The sequence below is a fragment of the Panthera onca genome, chromosome E3 (genome assembly GCF_046562875.1).
Source record: "Panthera onca isolate mPanOnc1 chromosome E3, mPanOnc1 haplotype 2, whole genome shotgun sequence".
Classification (NCBI taxonomy): domain Eukaryota; kingdom Metazoa; phylum Chordata; class Mammalia; order Carnivora; family Felidae; genus Panthera; species Panthera onca.
In genome coordinates, this window is record NC_138354.1 from 10973195 (window position 1) to 10985415 (window position 12221).

The 12221-nt window shown below is 53.2% G+C and overlaps 1 protein-coding gene across 6 annotated transcripts in view; it reads left to right on the forward strand.

The window, feature by feature from the left end:
• Positions 1-4263, forward strand: part of GTF2I (general transcription factor IIi) — a 108473-nt gene extending 104210 nt beyond the window's left edge. For all 6 annotated transcript variants that reach the window (XM_060649150.3, XM_060649148.3, XM_060649151.3 and 3 more), the window contains 4 exons: positions 978-1019; positions 1824-1865; positions 2343-2418; positions 3122-4263. In XM_060649150.3, coding sequence (XP_060505133.1) covers positions 978-1019; positions 1824-1865; positions 2343-2401 — 143 coding nt within the window. In that variant the 3' untranslated portion in view covers positions 2402-2418; positions 3122-4263. The remainder of the gene's footprint in view (positions 1-977; positions 1020-1823; positions 1866-2342; positions 2419-3121) is intronic.
• The last annotated feature ends 7958 nt before the right edge of the window (positions 4264-12221 follow it).

A 12221-nucleotide genomic window follows, 5' to 3' on the forward strand; every position in this document is an offset into this window, starting at 1 on the left:
CCCCCCCTCCCCCAGCCGACCTGGGAAATCACGCAGTGACTGTAGGTGCTGCCTGCCCCCCTGTCCTCAAGCCGTTCATCCCGCTGGGGGCTCCACTCTTCAGTGTCCTGGATTTCGTTCTGTCTCCTCTGCCTCCCAAGTTTTGGGTTTCACTTTATCACAAAATGTGTTCGTTTGATTGTACCCCCAAACCATGACTTTTTTTTTCATAGGTTCTGTTTTTCTTATTCTCTGTCTGGGCCAAGTGTGTTAGTCCGTGGTGATGTCAGTAATGAAAGAGGACACACACCTTGCTTCATAGATATTTGCATCATCTGTGTGACATTCAGCTTGGATCACACCAGGGAATTTGGTCATTTAAAGAAATCCCATGATAATTTTTTCCTCTTTTTTTTTAAATGTTTGTTTATTTTTGAGAGAGGGAGAGACAGAGCATGAGTAGGGGAGGGGCAGAGAGAGAGAGAGAGAGAGAGATTGAGAGGGAGACACAGAATCCAAAGCAGGCTCCGGGCTCCCAAGCTGTCAGCACAGAGCCTGACTCGGGGCTCGAACTCATAAACTGCGAGATCGTGACCTAAGCCGAAGTCAGACACTCAACCGACTGAGCCACCCAGGCGTCCCTGGATTTTTTTTTTTTTTTTTTTAATTATTAATCCCAATTCATCTGTCTTCTATATAACTGTTAGGTTCAAAGAGCATTGTATTTTAAACCTCCTAGCCCCCTTAACTTTGTTTAAAATGTTCAATTTTGTTCTCATCCTTGTGCAGTAGTCTATAATAGAATTTTCCAGTAATTACTATAAATTAGTTCTTCTGATGGGACATGCCAGAACTCTTGTGTTCCCTTCTTGTCATAGGAAAATAGTGCCTGTTGTGGCCAAGTTGGAGCATCCAAATTGAGAATGTATGTACAAATGCTTTTCCATTGTAACAGCATGCATTAAGTTATTGTTCAAATCAATCTACTTTATTTTCAGAGTTGGTCGATCAGAGTGAGTCAGAAGGCCCAGTGATACAAGGTAAATTAAGTGGGGTAAAACATAGAATTGTTCCTGCTTTTGTGATAAAATGGACCACATAAAATTGTGGGGCCTCACTTGCTAATAACATTCGCCTGACTTTAGGGAAAGTCATTTACACACTCACACTTAGACTTTGTCTTTGACTCCCGTGTTTGGAAGCCTGTATGTGCTCGAGCTCTGGGTCCCAACTGAGAAGTGTGGGGCATAGGCCATTTGACTCCAGTGCCCCCGTCAGCTGGGAAGGAGGTCAGGAACCCCAAGGCCAAGCGTGTGCAGTGCAATTTCTGAGGGCGAAGCTTGTCTAGACTTCACCGTTGGTGCCATTCATTTCCATTGCTGGTCACCAGCCGGATTGTGCCGGGTGGAAATGCGTGTATTGTGGCTTTAAACATTCCTTAGAAACCAGCGTTGAAGCCTGCTACTGTGGTTCACTGAAACCAAAAAAAGGCTTTCATTAAAGGGGAACCCACAGAAAAGGGGAAAAGGACGTGAAAAAGGAACTTGTTCCCTCATGTTAGAACTAGGTGAAACTACAATTGTTATTGAAGACTTGGGTTGCGTGAGGAAACTGAAATGTCCGAAAAAGGAGACTTTTGTTAGACCAGTTGAGACACCAGTTGAGACACGTGAGACACGTGTGTTTAATCCCAAGAAGCCGTGGCTGCTGTTTCATCTGCGACTTGCGCTTGGTGTGCGGTGTGTGGAGGGCTTTCTCCTGGCTTCCTCTGGGCCCTTGTAGATAAGTGAGACACAGCAATGTTAAAACAGCGTTACAGCAAATCTTGATGTGTTTCTCTGCAGAATCCGCTGAGCCAAGCCAGTTGGAGGGCCCTGCAACAGAAGGTAAAAGGGTAGGGCAGCCGGTGGTCCAAGACTGAAGTCCCCCAGGAGCGCTCTTAGGACAAGGGATTGACGGTGGTGTTCGAGCCGTCTCACTAGAACTGTGTGCTTGGGTTTTCTTTTGTTTCTGGGTGAATTGGATGTGTCGTTTTTGCCCAGAAATGGCGTGTTGGCGATGACTCATGGTTCTTCTGCTCCGTTTTCTCCAAATGACTCGAAATGAATTCTGAGCCAGTGGAATAACTACTTTCTAACGTAGATTTTTAAATAGATACATAAGAAGATGCTTGTTACTGTGAACACTTAAGTGGCACAATTAAGAACTGTTAGGGAAACACTGTCTCTGAAAATGTTATCTTTAGTATCTTTACAATTCTTGATAAGTCATTTTAGCACATAGTTTGATCTGAGTGGGTTTATAATTATACACATTTGCATTCGTAGTGTAATTTATCAGTTCCCTTTTGGTTTTCTTGATAGAAATAAAGGAGACTGACGGAAACTCTCAGATCAAGCAAGAACCAGACCCTACGTGGTAGACCTCTTCCCTCCTAGGGTAAATCAGCATCTGTGTCTGGGATGCCCTCTAGTGTTCGTCTGAACTTCCCCCTCCCCCGCATGCTCATAATCTAATGCTGTGTTTTCCCTGCTTCGGCCATAATGAGGTCCAAGTGTAAGCCCTACCGGATGGTTTGAGTTAGAAGATCAAGCAGAAAGATTTTCCTTAGATCAATATCTGCCTTTGAGCCAAAGACGTAAAAGCGCTTTGCCCTAAAAGAAAAATGTTTTGTTTCTGATCTGTAGGGTAGATCTTATCCTCTCCATTGGAGTTCACTCTGAATCCGTATCACCACGCTGGCTTTTTCCCCAATCACAATAATGGTGTTTGCAGAGTCTGGCCAAGCTGCTCAATCCATTTTGCAGCTCGCATAATTTACTTACAACCCTGAACCTGCTGTTCAGACTTCCTGAACTTGGCCCGGTTGTTAACAGGAGCGGAGCCCTATGCCGGGAGTCAGCCACCTCCGCTCCCGTCCCGTCGCTCCTCCCCGGGCCCCAGCTGTTGAATGTAGACGCGCTGGTCGGAGGGTGTAGCTTCGCGGCAGTGGGCTCTGAGGTGTGCCTGAGGGCTTTTTTTTTTTTTAATACTGTCAGTTCATGGACTTGGGTGCTGATTGAGTTGTGCTATCTGCGGATGTGAAAGTCTTGTAATCAGATTAACCCGTGCTCTCGCTTGTTTGTTTTCTCTTCTGTTTTAGCTTAAAGTATCAGTGGGTGAGAAGAGCTTTTCGGACCTGTTACTGCCCCGAGCTGTGTAATATACTTGTATAACAGAAATACCTTCTATACAAACCTTTTTTTCTACTTTTAGATAGAAATGTCTACTTTTTCAGCAGTTCTGTGAATTGAATTAAAGAGCAGAGTGACTGTAGATTTGGAATGGCTGGTTTACTTTGGAATGTATTATAAGGATTTTACAGCAATGCTGGAAAAACGACAGGGAAAATGGCAGGGATGAATCTCATCAGATTTTTTACGCAGCAACAGAGCCTTCAGCTGTGGTGTTTTGTTTTCCAATCAAGTGAAGATCTCTCCTCCGGGAACATCTCAGCTCCTGCAGTGAAGAAAGCACCTGTGACAGTCCTTTTAGGTTTTTTCTATTTGAGAAATCATTTAAATGATCCTTTTGTTCACGGCTCTCCTTGACGACTGAGTGAACAGCTAGTATCTGTATATTTGACTAAACCTTTTCCTAAGCTATCTATCATGGTTCATATGTTTTTTTATCATAATTAAAAAAACCACCATCCGGATCGCCTAACAGCCAGCGAGAGGTTAGCATGTCGGCGTGTGGCTTACAGACGGAGCCTCGGAACCTCTCCCACCCTGACTTCTCATCCGAATAAAACGCCTGGTGTTCCAGAAGCTGAAGATCAGGTATGAGTGTCGGGGCGAGCTCCGAGACACTAAAGCCTCACCGCCCTGTGACCTGTGGCGGTGTGGGTCTCCTCGGAACGCCGCTCCCGCCTGGGTCAGGCCCCACGCGTTTCCATTGCCTTCGCCATTTTAGATCTCGACGTGTAGCACTGAGGCTCCAGCGTGGGGAGGGAGGGGCCCACGAGCTGATTCTGCGCCCTCTGAGAGTCCTGCGCCCTTCGTGGGAGAATCGTACGTGTGTTGGGATTTCACAGACAATGAGAGTTGTAAAATACCAGCTATAAGAAGCTAGAGTACGTGACGGCATAGAGTTTCCATTAGCTTTATCACAATATTCACGATGGAGAATTATATTACATGGTAGCAGAAATAGGCATTTTTATGTGTTGCTTATATTTTACCTCAAATTAAATTGTAGATATAGGGTAATAAATAAAATCCATCCATGCCTTTCACACACTAACTCATTGCTCTCGAAGGTGTTTTCGTGGTTCTGTCTGGGGAACCCGGGTGGTTCGGCGGTAGGCGGCGTGCAGGGCGAGGGCTAGGAGGGCGCCGTTCCGGGGAGCCCCCGACTCTGCCCTTCGGGGCGGTGCTGGGGCCGCTCCAGCCGGAGCTCCTCCTGCGACAGAACCCTGCAGCGCATGCACTCTGGGGACTTTCTGTTCTCTCCGCGGGTGCGCTCGGGGAAGGCAGAACGAGCGCCCTGGTTGCTAGCCTCCCGACACCGCGGTGACAGCTGCTACGGTAGAGGGCCTCGTGATTCCTGTGAAGCCGTCTCCAAAAGCTCGGGCGGCCCTGCCGCCCTCGCCCACGACGCCCCCTCCCCCCCCCCCCCCCCCAGCTGCTTAAGAACCTGCCCCTCCACGGGCGGCTTTTAAAAGAGCGGAGGCTTACACCTAACACTTTTTTTTTTTTTTTTTTTTTTTTTTACCATTTTGTGGGATCACACTCAGCAAGGAGATCTGTTTAACCCTTCAGTGCAAGAGCAACAAATCTGGCACACACACGCAAATTTTTTATTTTTGTATGTTGTCGGAAAGCTTTTCCTTTTTCGTTTCGCATCTGCCCCGTGGATCGGTTTCTGTTCCTGGTCTCCTGGCAGACAGCACAGAATCTGCGCTCCGCCGTCGTCCTGACTTGTTACAGGCTTGAGGAATGCTGCCCGCCCCATTCCACCTCCCCTCTGAACTGAACGAGCTCCCCGCAGCCAGGAGTGCTCCCGTCCCATCCTGCTGGAAGAGCCTGTGTGTGGGGCCAGGCGTCCGGTTGCCCTGGGCCCCTGCGTCCCGCGGTCCCGTAGCCTCAGAGCAGCCGTACTTCCTGGCCAGGTGACCGCCTTCCCCAATTGCCTCCTTCCTGCAGGGGCCCTGGGGCTTGTCCATGGACGGGGGTGGGGGGCACCCAGGAAGGCCGGGAGACAAAGCCTCCGCTCGGTGTTCACGAGTCAGCAGTGTGTATGTAAATGAGACCACAGGTACACAGTGTGGCTCTGCGAGGGAGTGGGGGTGAAACTTGCCCCCCGAGATCTCTGGTGGATCAGTGAGGACTGAACTGAAAAACACAGCTCAGGCCTTGTCAGTTAGTATTTCCGAAAACAGCCTCCTTATTCCGTGAGTGCTGGTTAAACACAATCCTTCTGGGAAGTGGAGCGATGGGGAAGGTGGGCTTTGTGACCAAATCCAAGCTCCACTTCTGGACAGTTGTTACTCGAGGAACCTTCCTTCGGGAGAACCGTAAAAGCCAAGAAATATGTCCGTGCCGGGATTGTACGCTTTAGATCCCATCCACGGAGTCGGGCTCAGCGCAAACCCCCTCTCCCAGCTGTGGATCTTCGGTGGAGGGAGGGGAGAACGAAGATTCTCCACAGAGGGTGGGGCTGAGGGGAAGGGCCCCCGCCGAAGCTGGAAGGGAACGTGTCAGGAGGGATCTGTGCATTTGCCCGGCCGACCCAGACGCGGCTGCTGAGCGTATGCAGGATGGTCCTTCCTGGCAGGCAGTGCGTCAGAAGAGACCTCTCCAGACCTCTGGTTCCCGAGGGGAGGTTAGGGGTATTGAGTGTGCTCTTGCGCCTTGCCGAGGTCGCTTTCAGAGTTTGCGGATGAGGAAGTGAAGACTTGAGTCGCCCCCACTCCCCCCACCCCCCCCCCCCCCGCCGCCCCAGTCTTCCCCTGAGACTGACAGACGGATGGGACTTGAGCCCAGATCTGTAGCCTGCGATGTTCCACAGCACTGCTTTCCGCAGCAGGCAGCTGGTTCCCTTTGAAGTAAGTCTGTTATTCGGAGCAACCTTGGTGCCTTGTTTCTTCCCCACCATCACCACCACCAAAGACCAGAAAGGTGTGTCGGGAAGGAAAAAAAATCTGGGAGAGGAAGACTGACCTGGCCTTTCCAGTTTCCACTAAACACCACAAGCCCTGGTCTAAAGAAATTCAAGGGACTTGGTTGACTTAACCTTTAGTGGGTAGGGAATTGCCACCCACCAATGGGTAGCTCTCCTAAATGGAAGCCCCAGTTTCTGGACACGCGTGTGTTTGGAAGACGTGCTCTCCCCCAGGGACGCCTTGGTTTCCCTAGGATGGGGGCAAAGAATGGAGCAGGGTTTCAGGAACTGAGGTGACCTGTAGGCTGCTCTCTTTAGCATAGCAGCTCTTGCTTGGCTTTTCCGGCCTGTGAGTCAGGGGCTGTTCGTCCTTCTGTTGAGACTGACCCCCCCCCCCCGCCCCCCGAAGTTGTTTTCCTAACCTCTGCAGTCTGGACTCTCTTACTCTAGTAGGTGAGGGGTTTGCCCCACGGCTGCCAACCTTCTTAGCTCAAAGGAGAAAGCTTGTGGCTGGTTATGAAACCACGTATACCTAGGGGTCTCGGCCTGGGGCCTGGTGGCCAGTTGACAAGCACAGTGGGTGGACCTAGCTTAGCTGCCCCAGAGGGGCTTTCTCCCCACCAAGAACTGGGTTAAATACAAAACAAAGGCGCATAGACTCGGTTTTCCCCCAGCTTCTTTAGTCTGGTCAACAATGGTTTTGTATATCACCTTACCTCCCCCTGCTGCCCCACCCCACCTCACCCCCAAGCCAGGCATACCTTGTGGTTTTATTTTAAGGAAGTGCCCGCAAAGTTGAAAGCTGGCGATGACATAACACCCATTTGTACACCCGTTTGTAAAGGGGTTTCCTGCCGGGTTTCCTTCTCAGAAGCGAGATCAGGTGGTTGAGGGACATTTTGTAGTGTCCACTTCATGTGTGGTCTCTGCTCATTTAAACCTCAAGTTCCCTAAAGCAGTAATGACCCTTATCAAGGACCATGCCCTTGACGATGCTCAAGGGGACCTGGTAGGAGAGGTCCCCAATCCTTTCAATAAAAACCACTGGATAGACCCAACCAGAGGCAGAGAATACAGGACCGCCTTCCAGAAGCTGAGATGTCACAGGTTGTAAGAAGGCCTAGATCGACCCTGAGAGGATCTATTGAACTCAGACCAAAATCGTCCTCTTCCTTATAGTGAGCAGTGTAGAGCCTCTAGGAAAAATCCTTCATAAGAGATAACGGGTGAGGGGCTCCAAAAATGCAGGGTCGGAGTGTGGTCACGAAGCCATAGCAAGTGTTGGCTTATTGGCCTTCAGAAGGGACCAGTGGCGCGAGACCGTGTGCTGCAGGATGGCGTGAGCGGTCGCTTCACACCTGTGTGCCCCACCTGTCTGCAGGTGGCCGTCCCCTCACTCCACACCCGTGTGTCCTTAGTGTCCCGTATCCCCTTGGGGATGGCAGAGGTACTGAGCCCCTGGCAAGTCGCGGACGCCACACCGCCAGCCGGCTTCCCGCTCCCAGGCCCGGACAGATGTGCACGCGGCAGCTCAGCCCTGGTGACTGCACCTGGAGGCGCGATTGCCTCGCTACTGGAATGAGCTTGAAGCTCAAGCAAATCGCGAACCCCCCGCGGTGGCAGCTTGCTGCTGGATTTATCCTCTGTGGTCAACGAGCTTTAAATAACTCGCACCGCATGACACATCTGGGCCCAGTCAGCAAGGAAGTGTCAGCCAGGCAGTGGGTTTGGGGTGTGGAGGGGGGCAGGCACAAGGCCAAGCCCTGGAGGGCTCGCCAAACTCCATCCATCGGATCTGCCAGGCCGCTGCGTGTCCGGAGCTCTGCCAGAGAGCTGCAGTGCAGTGGGGACAGCCCCAAGCTGAAGCCCACGGTCTTGGTTTCTGTCCTCCGCCTGACCTTGAAGGGAAAGCCTCTGTCCCAGCCTCGGGTGACCACTCCCAGCAGAATGAGAGCCAGTCCAGGGGTCTGAGCCTCACACCTGCCCGCTGCCACTCATTCGGCCCTGCCCTCGTTCAAGTCCCAGTTGCAACAGTGAGAAGCGCCCCCACACACACACCCAAACTGGCAGAGTAGACCTCTCCCACCCCTGCACCCCGCTGCACCCCGGGCTGGTCCTGCACAGCACTTTGATGAGAGTCATTTGCCAAGCTAAGCACTTGAGCCTCATGTGATCCAGAACACGGCCTGCGAAATCTGCAGCTGTTAGCTCCATCTTCCAGGTGAAACAACTAAGTTACCTTGCCAAGGGCTCCGAACTAGAAGTGAAGGCGTCTGAGTCCCAAGCAAGTGGGTGTGAGTCCACCGTGCCCACGGCCGGCGGTTGGCATGCACGCGTCCTCCCTTGGCGGGGTCTGAGCCTTCACTCCAGGATCCTTAGGCCAAGGGGAGAAGAAATTCCCAGGGGTGGGACTCAGATGTGTCCCGGGTGCAGGCACCTGGCTCTCTGCCGATGAGGTCCGTCCCCGGCCCAGCCAGAACCCATTTCTGGCCCAGGTTGGCCGAGAAATGAAGACTTGCGTTCCCTTGGGAAGCAGACCTCCAGCAACCTGCATTTCTGCACAGAGACACCTGCGTGCCATTAGAGCCTTGCCCTTCACGGCCACTGTACCCTCCCAAGTGGTTTGTCTGCCTACCGGTCGGTGGTGACTCAGGGCCCCATCCTGCCAGTGCAGGCACCAGAAGAGAACTGGTGCTGAGGGCTGGCCCAGGGCTCATCAGGCTGCTGATCCAGGCTTTTCTCCACCAAGGAGGGCTCTGCGTTACACTTGGGAAAAAACCACCTCAAAATGATGGCTGATTTGTTCCAATCCTGGAAAGCCCTAGAATCCCTCTCAACACAGGATCCCGGAGGGCACTGCCTGGACCTCAGGCTCTTATTCCAAACCCCTCTCCACTCAGCCTGTCTCTGTTGGCCCAGCCTTGGGGATTTCCTGGTTGAGGAACTGGCCAGTCCAGCCCATCTGGGGGAGGCCTGGGGGTGGAGAAGGTGGCACCTGGAAAGAGGCCAAGACCCTCAAGCATGGAAGCAAAGCTCTGCCCTCCCAGGCTGGCCCGATTTGAGAGTCTCCCTCTCTGCAGTGTTCACACAGGCTGACTCTTCCGTCGTGAATCCCGTTACGTCCATCATCATTCACTCACATTCGAGGGCAGGGCAGGGGAGCCTAGTGGTTGGCTGCGTGGGCCTGGGGTCCAGACTACCCGGGGTCAAATCCCAGCGCTTCCCTTGCTAGCCACAGCAACCTATTTACTGCTCTGTGCCTCGGTTTCCCCACCTATAAGGTGGGGGAAATAACAGTATCCACCTGACAGCCTCGTTGTGAGGCTGTTTATGTGAGGTGTTTATGAAAAAACATTCCTGACCCAGCCACCAAGGGGAGGTGGGGAGGTCCTCTGGGGTATTGTTCTGATCCCCAGCCAACAGGTAGTGAGACATCTACTTTGTGATAGTCACGACTTGATAATCATTAAACTCCATTTTCTACAGTTTTCTGTATACTTCACAATAAAAGTTTTAAACGCTTTTTAAAATTTTTGTATCTCCCCCCCCCAAAAAAAACACCTTTTATCCATCCATCATCTCCTTCTTTGTTCATTCCCTTTATTTGTTTATTTTTAGTTTATTTATTTATTTTGAGAGAGAGTGTGTGAGCAGGGGAAGGGCGGAGAGAGAGAATCCCAAGCAGGCTCCATGCTGACAGCACAGAGCCCTATTGGGGGCTCGAACTCATGAACCTTGAGATCGTGACCTGAGCCGAAATCAAGAGCCCAATGGACACTTAACCGACCGAGCCGCCCTGGCGCCCCCCCAAACACCTTTTTAAAACCCTTTGATCTCTTGCTTTTTCCACCCACGCACGTGAGTCCTGTCTCAGCCTCACAAAGGCTTTGAGCCCGCTGAGCCACAGAGGCCACTGCCAGGGACAGCAGGATTTCTGGTCTCTTCGTGCTGCCTGCCGGTGCCACGTGAGGAAGTATGGGGAGGCCGCAGGAGGGAAGTGGAAAGGAAGGTGGCAGCTGACAGCTGTGGCTGGTGTCTGCGGGACAGGGCAGCCCGGCCGGCCAGTTGTGCAAGAGTGGAGTGACCGCGGGAGGAAGGGCAGGAAGCGACCGGCGCTCAGGAGGTCCTGCTTGCAGCAAAGCCCCTGACTTCCCCTCTTCCCCTTCTGCACCCAGGTGAGCAAGGCTGCTGTCTCCGGGGACCGCGGGGCAGCCCCTGGTGGGACAGGGCCGGCCAGAGGCGAGCGGGGTGTCTGTGTGGTGCCTAAAGGGCCAGAGGGCCCTGCGCGGGACCTCAATCGATTCCTCATTTGCAGATTTTCATCCAAGCACAACAGACCCTCAGAAAAGGGCGGTGCACAGTCCCGTGGCCCCTGGGCCCCCGGCTGGGTTGGTTTTCAGAAAGCGAGTGGCGCCCTCAGACGTAGCCTCACCAGGAAAGGGCACCCAGCTGCCGCCTCCTGCTCCCTTCCGGCTGCCACCCCCACTCCCACCCCCACCCCAGAGGTCACCCTGCCATCCAACACTATGCAGACTGGTGAGGGCCCCCTGCAGCCAAGGTGTGCTCTGTGCCCTATCTCCCTGCACCGCGTGCCTAGAAGTTTCCTCACCCATGTGGTATGTGGCCGTTCCTTCTCGTTGCTGAGCACCGTGTCATCCTGTGTGGGAAGATTCTAGATACATAACAGAGAAAGGCCCTGCAGGGCCGGCAACACCCAGGGCTGGTGACCTCCCCGTGACCACAGGGTGCGTGCCAACCAAATCTCAGAGCAGAGAGCGTGGCCCCTGCCCTTCTTTGTTTTTTAAAGTTTATTCATTTTGAGAGAGAGAGAGAGAGAGAGCAGGGGAGGGGCAGGGAGAGGGAGAGAGAGAGAATCCCAAGAAGGCTCCGAGCTGCCCCACATGGGGCTTGAACTCAGGAACCGTGAGATCATGACCTGAGCCAAAACCAAGAGTCAGTCGTTCAACCGACTGAGCCATGCAGGCGCCCCATGGCTCCCACACTGGGATAAAATCAAGAACATCCAACCACCAATCTGACCAGTCGTGGTAACAGACACAAAAGGGCCTGTTCTGGCTCCCCTCTGCCAGAGGCTACCCTCACCCCCCAGTAGTCCAGGGGGACCCGTGGCTCTCAGAATGCTGGTGGCCTTTGCCATGGTCTCACAGTCTTGGAATCACGCGTCTGGGACACAAACTGGCCCCTCCACCCTGAGCCTGCAGCCAGACTGGGCCACCTGCCCGGTGACCTTGGACCAGCCCCATAACCTCTAAGCCTCCCAGGCCCTCATGTCCGTCCTAGGCTCCTAGGTGCCAGTGGGAGACCCCCAGCCACTTCCTGCTCACCTCTTCACCCCAAATCCAAATCCCCTCCTGGCGGAGACCATGGTCCCATCTCAGGAGAAAACTGAGGCAGCCTTGAGGATCCATTTGATCAGGTTTTTTTGTTTTTTTAATTTTTAGTTTGTTTTGAGAGAAAGAACGAGTGGGGGAGGACCAGAGAGAGAGAGATTGAGAGAGAACCCCAAGCAGGCTGCGCACTGTCAGCGTGGGGCCCGTAGCAAGGTTCAAACTAACGAACTGAAACGTGAGATCATGACCTGAGCCGGAGTTGGACTCCTAACCGACTCAGCCCCACGGGCGCCCGGATTTGATCGGAGTTGAACGCAAGCCTCACTCCAAGCCCGTCCCCACCGCCACTGGCTCAGTTACACACACCTGCCGGCGTGCACCTGACGCCCGCGCGCCCTCCCACGGACACGGTCCCCAAGCGGCGCGGCCAGCCGGTCTCCAGCCTGGGGGGTGCGGCCAAGCCCTTGCTCTCCCGGGGCCCGCATTGCGGTAAAGAGAGACATTGTAAAAACACGAGCTCCGTAATACGTCCATCTGAATAAAAACAGGAAAGCGGGGTGGGGAAGCATGAAGTTTTGCTGTTTCGCGTGAACATATCAAGAAAGGCCTCTTGGAGGCGGTGCCTTTTGAGCAGAAACCCGAAGGGACGAGGGAGGGACTTCCAGAGATGCGGGAGATGGTCCCGGGGGTGGGGGGGGGCGCTCCGAGGGCAGAGGCCCCGGGGCGGGAGCAGCTTGGGGTGTCCCA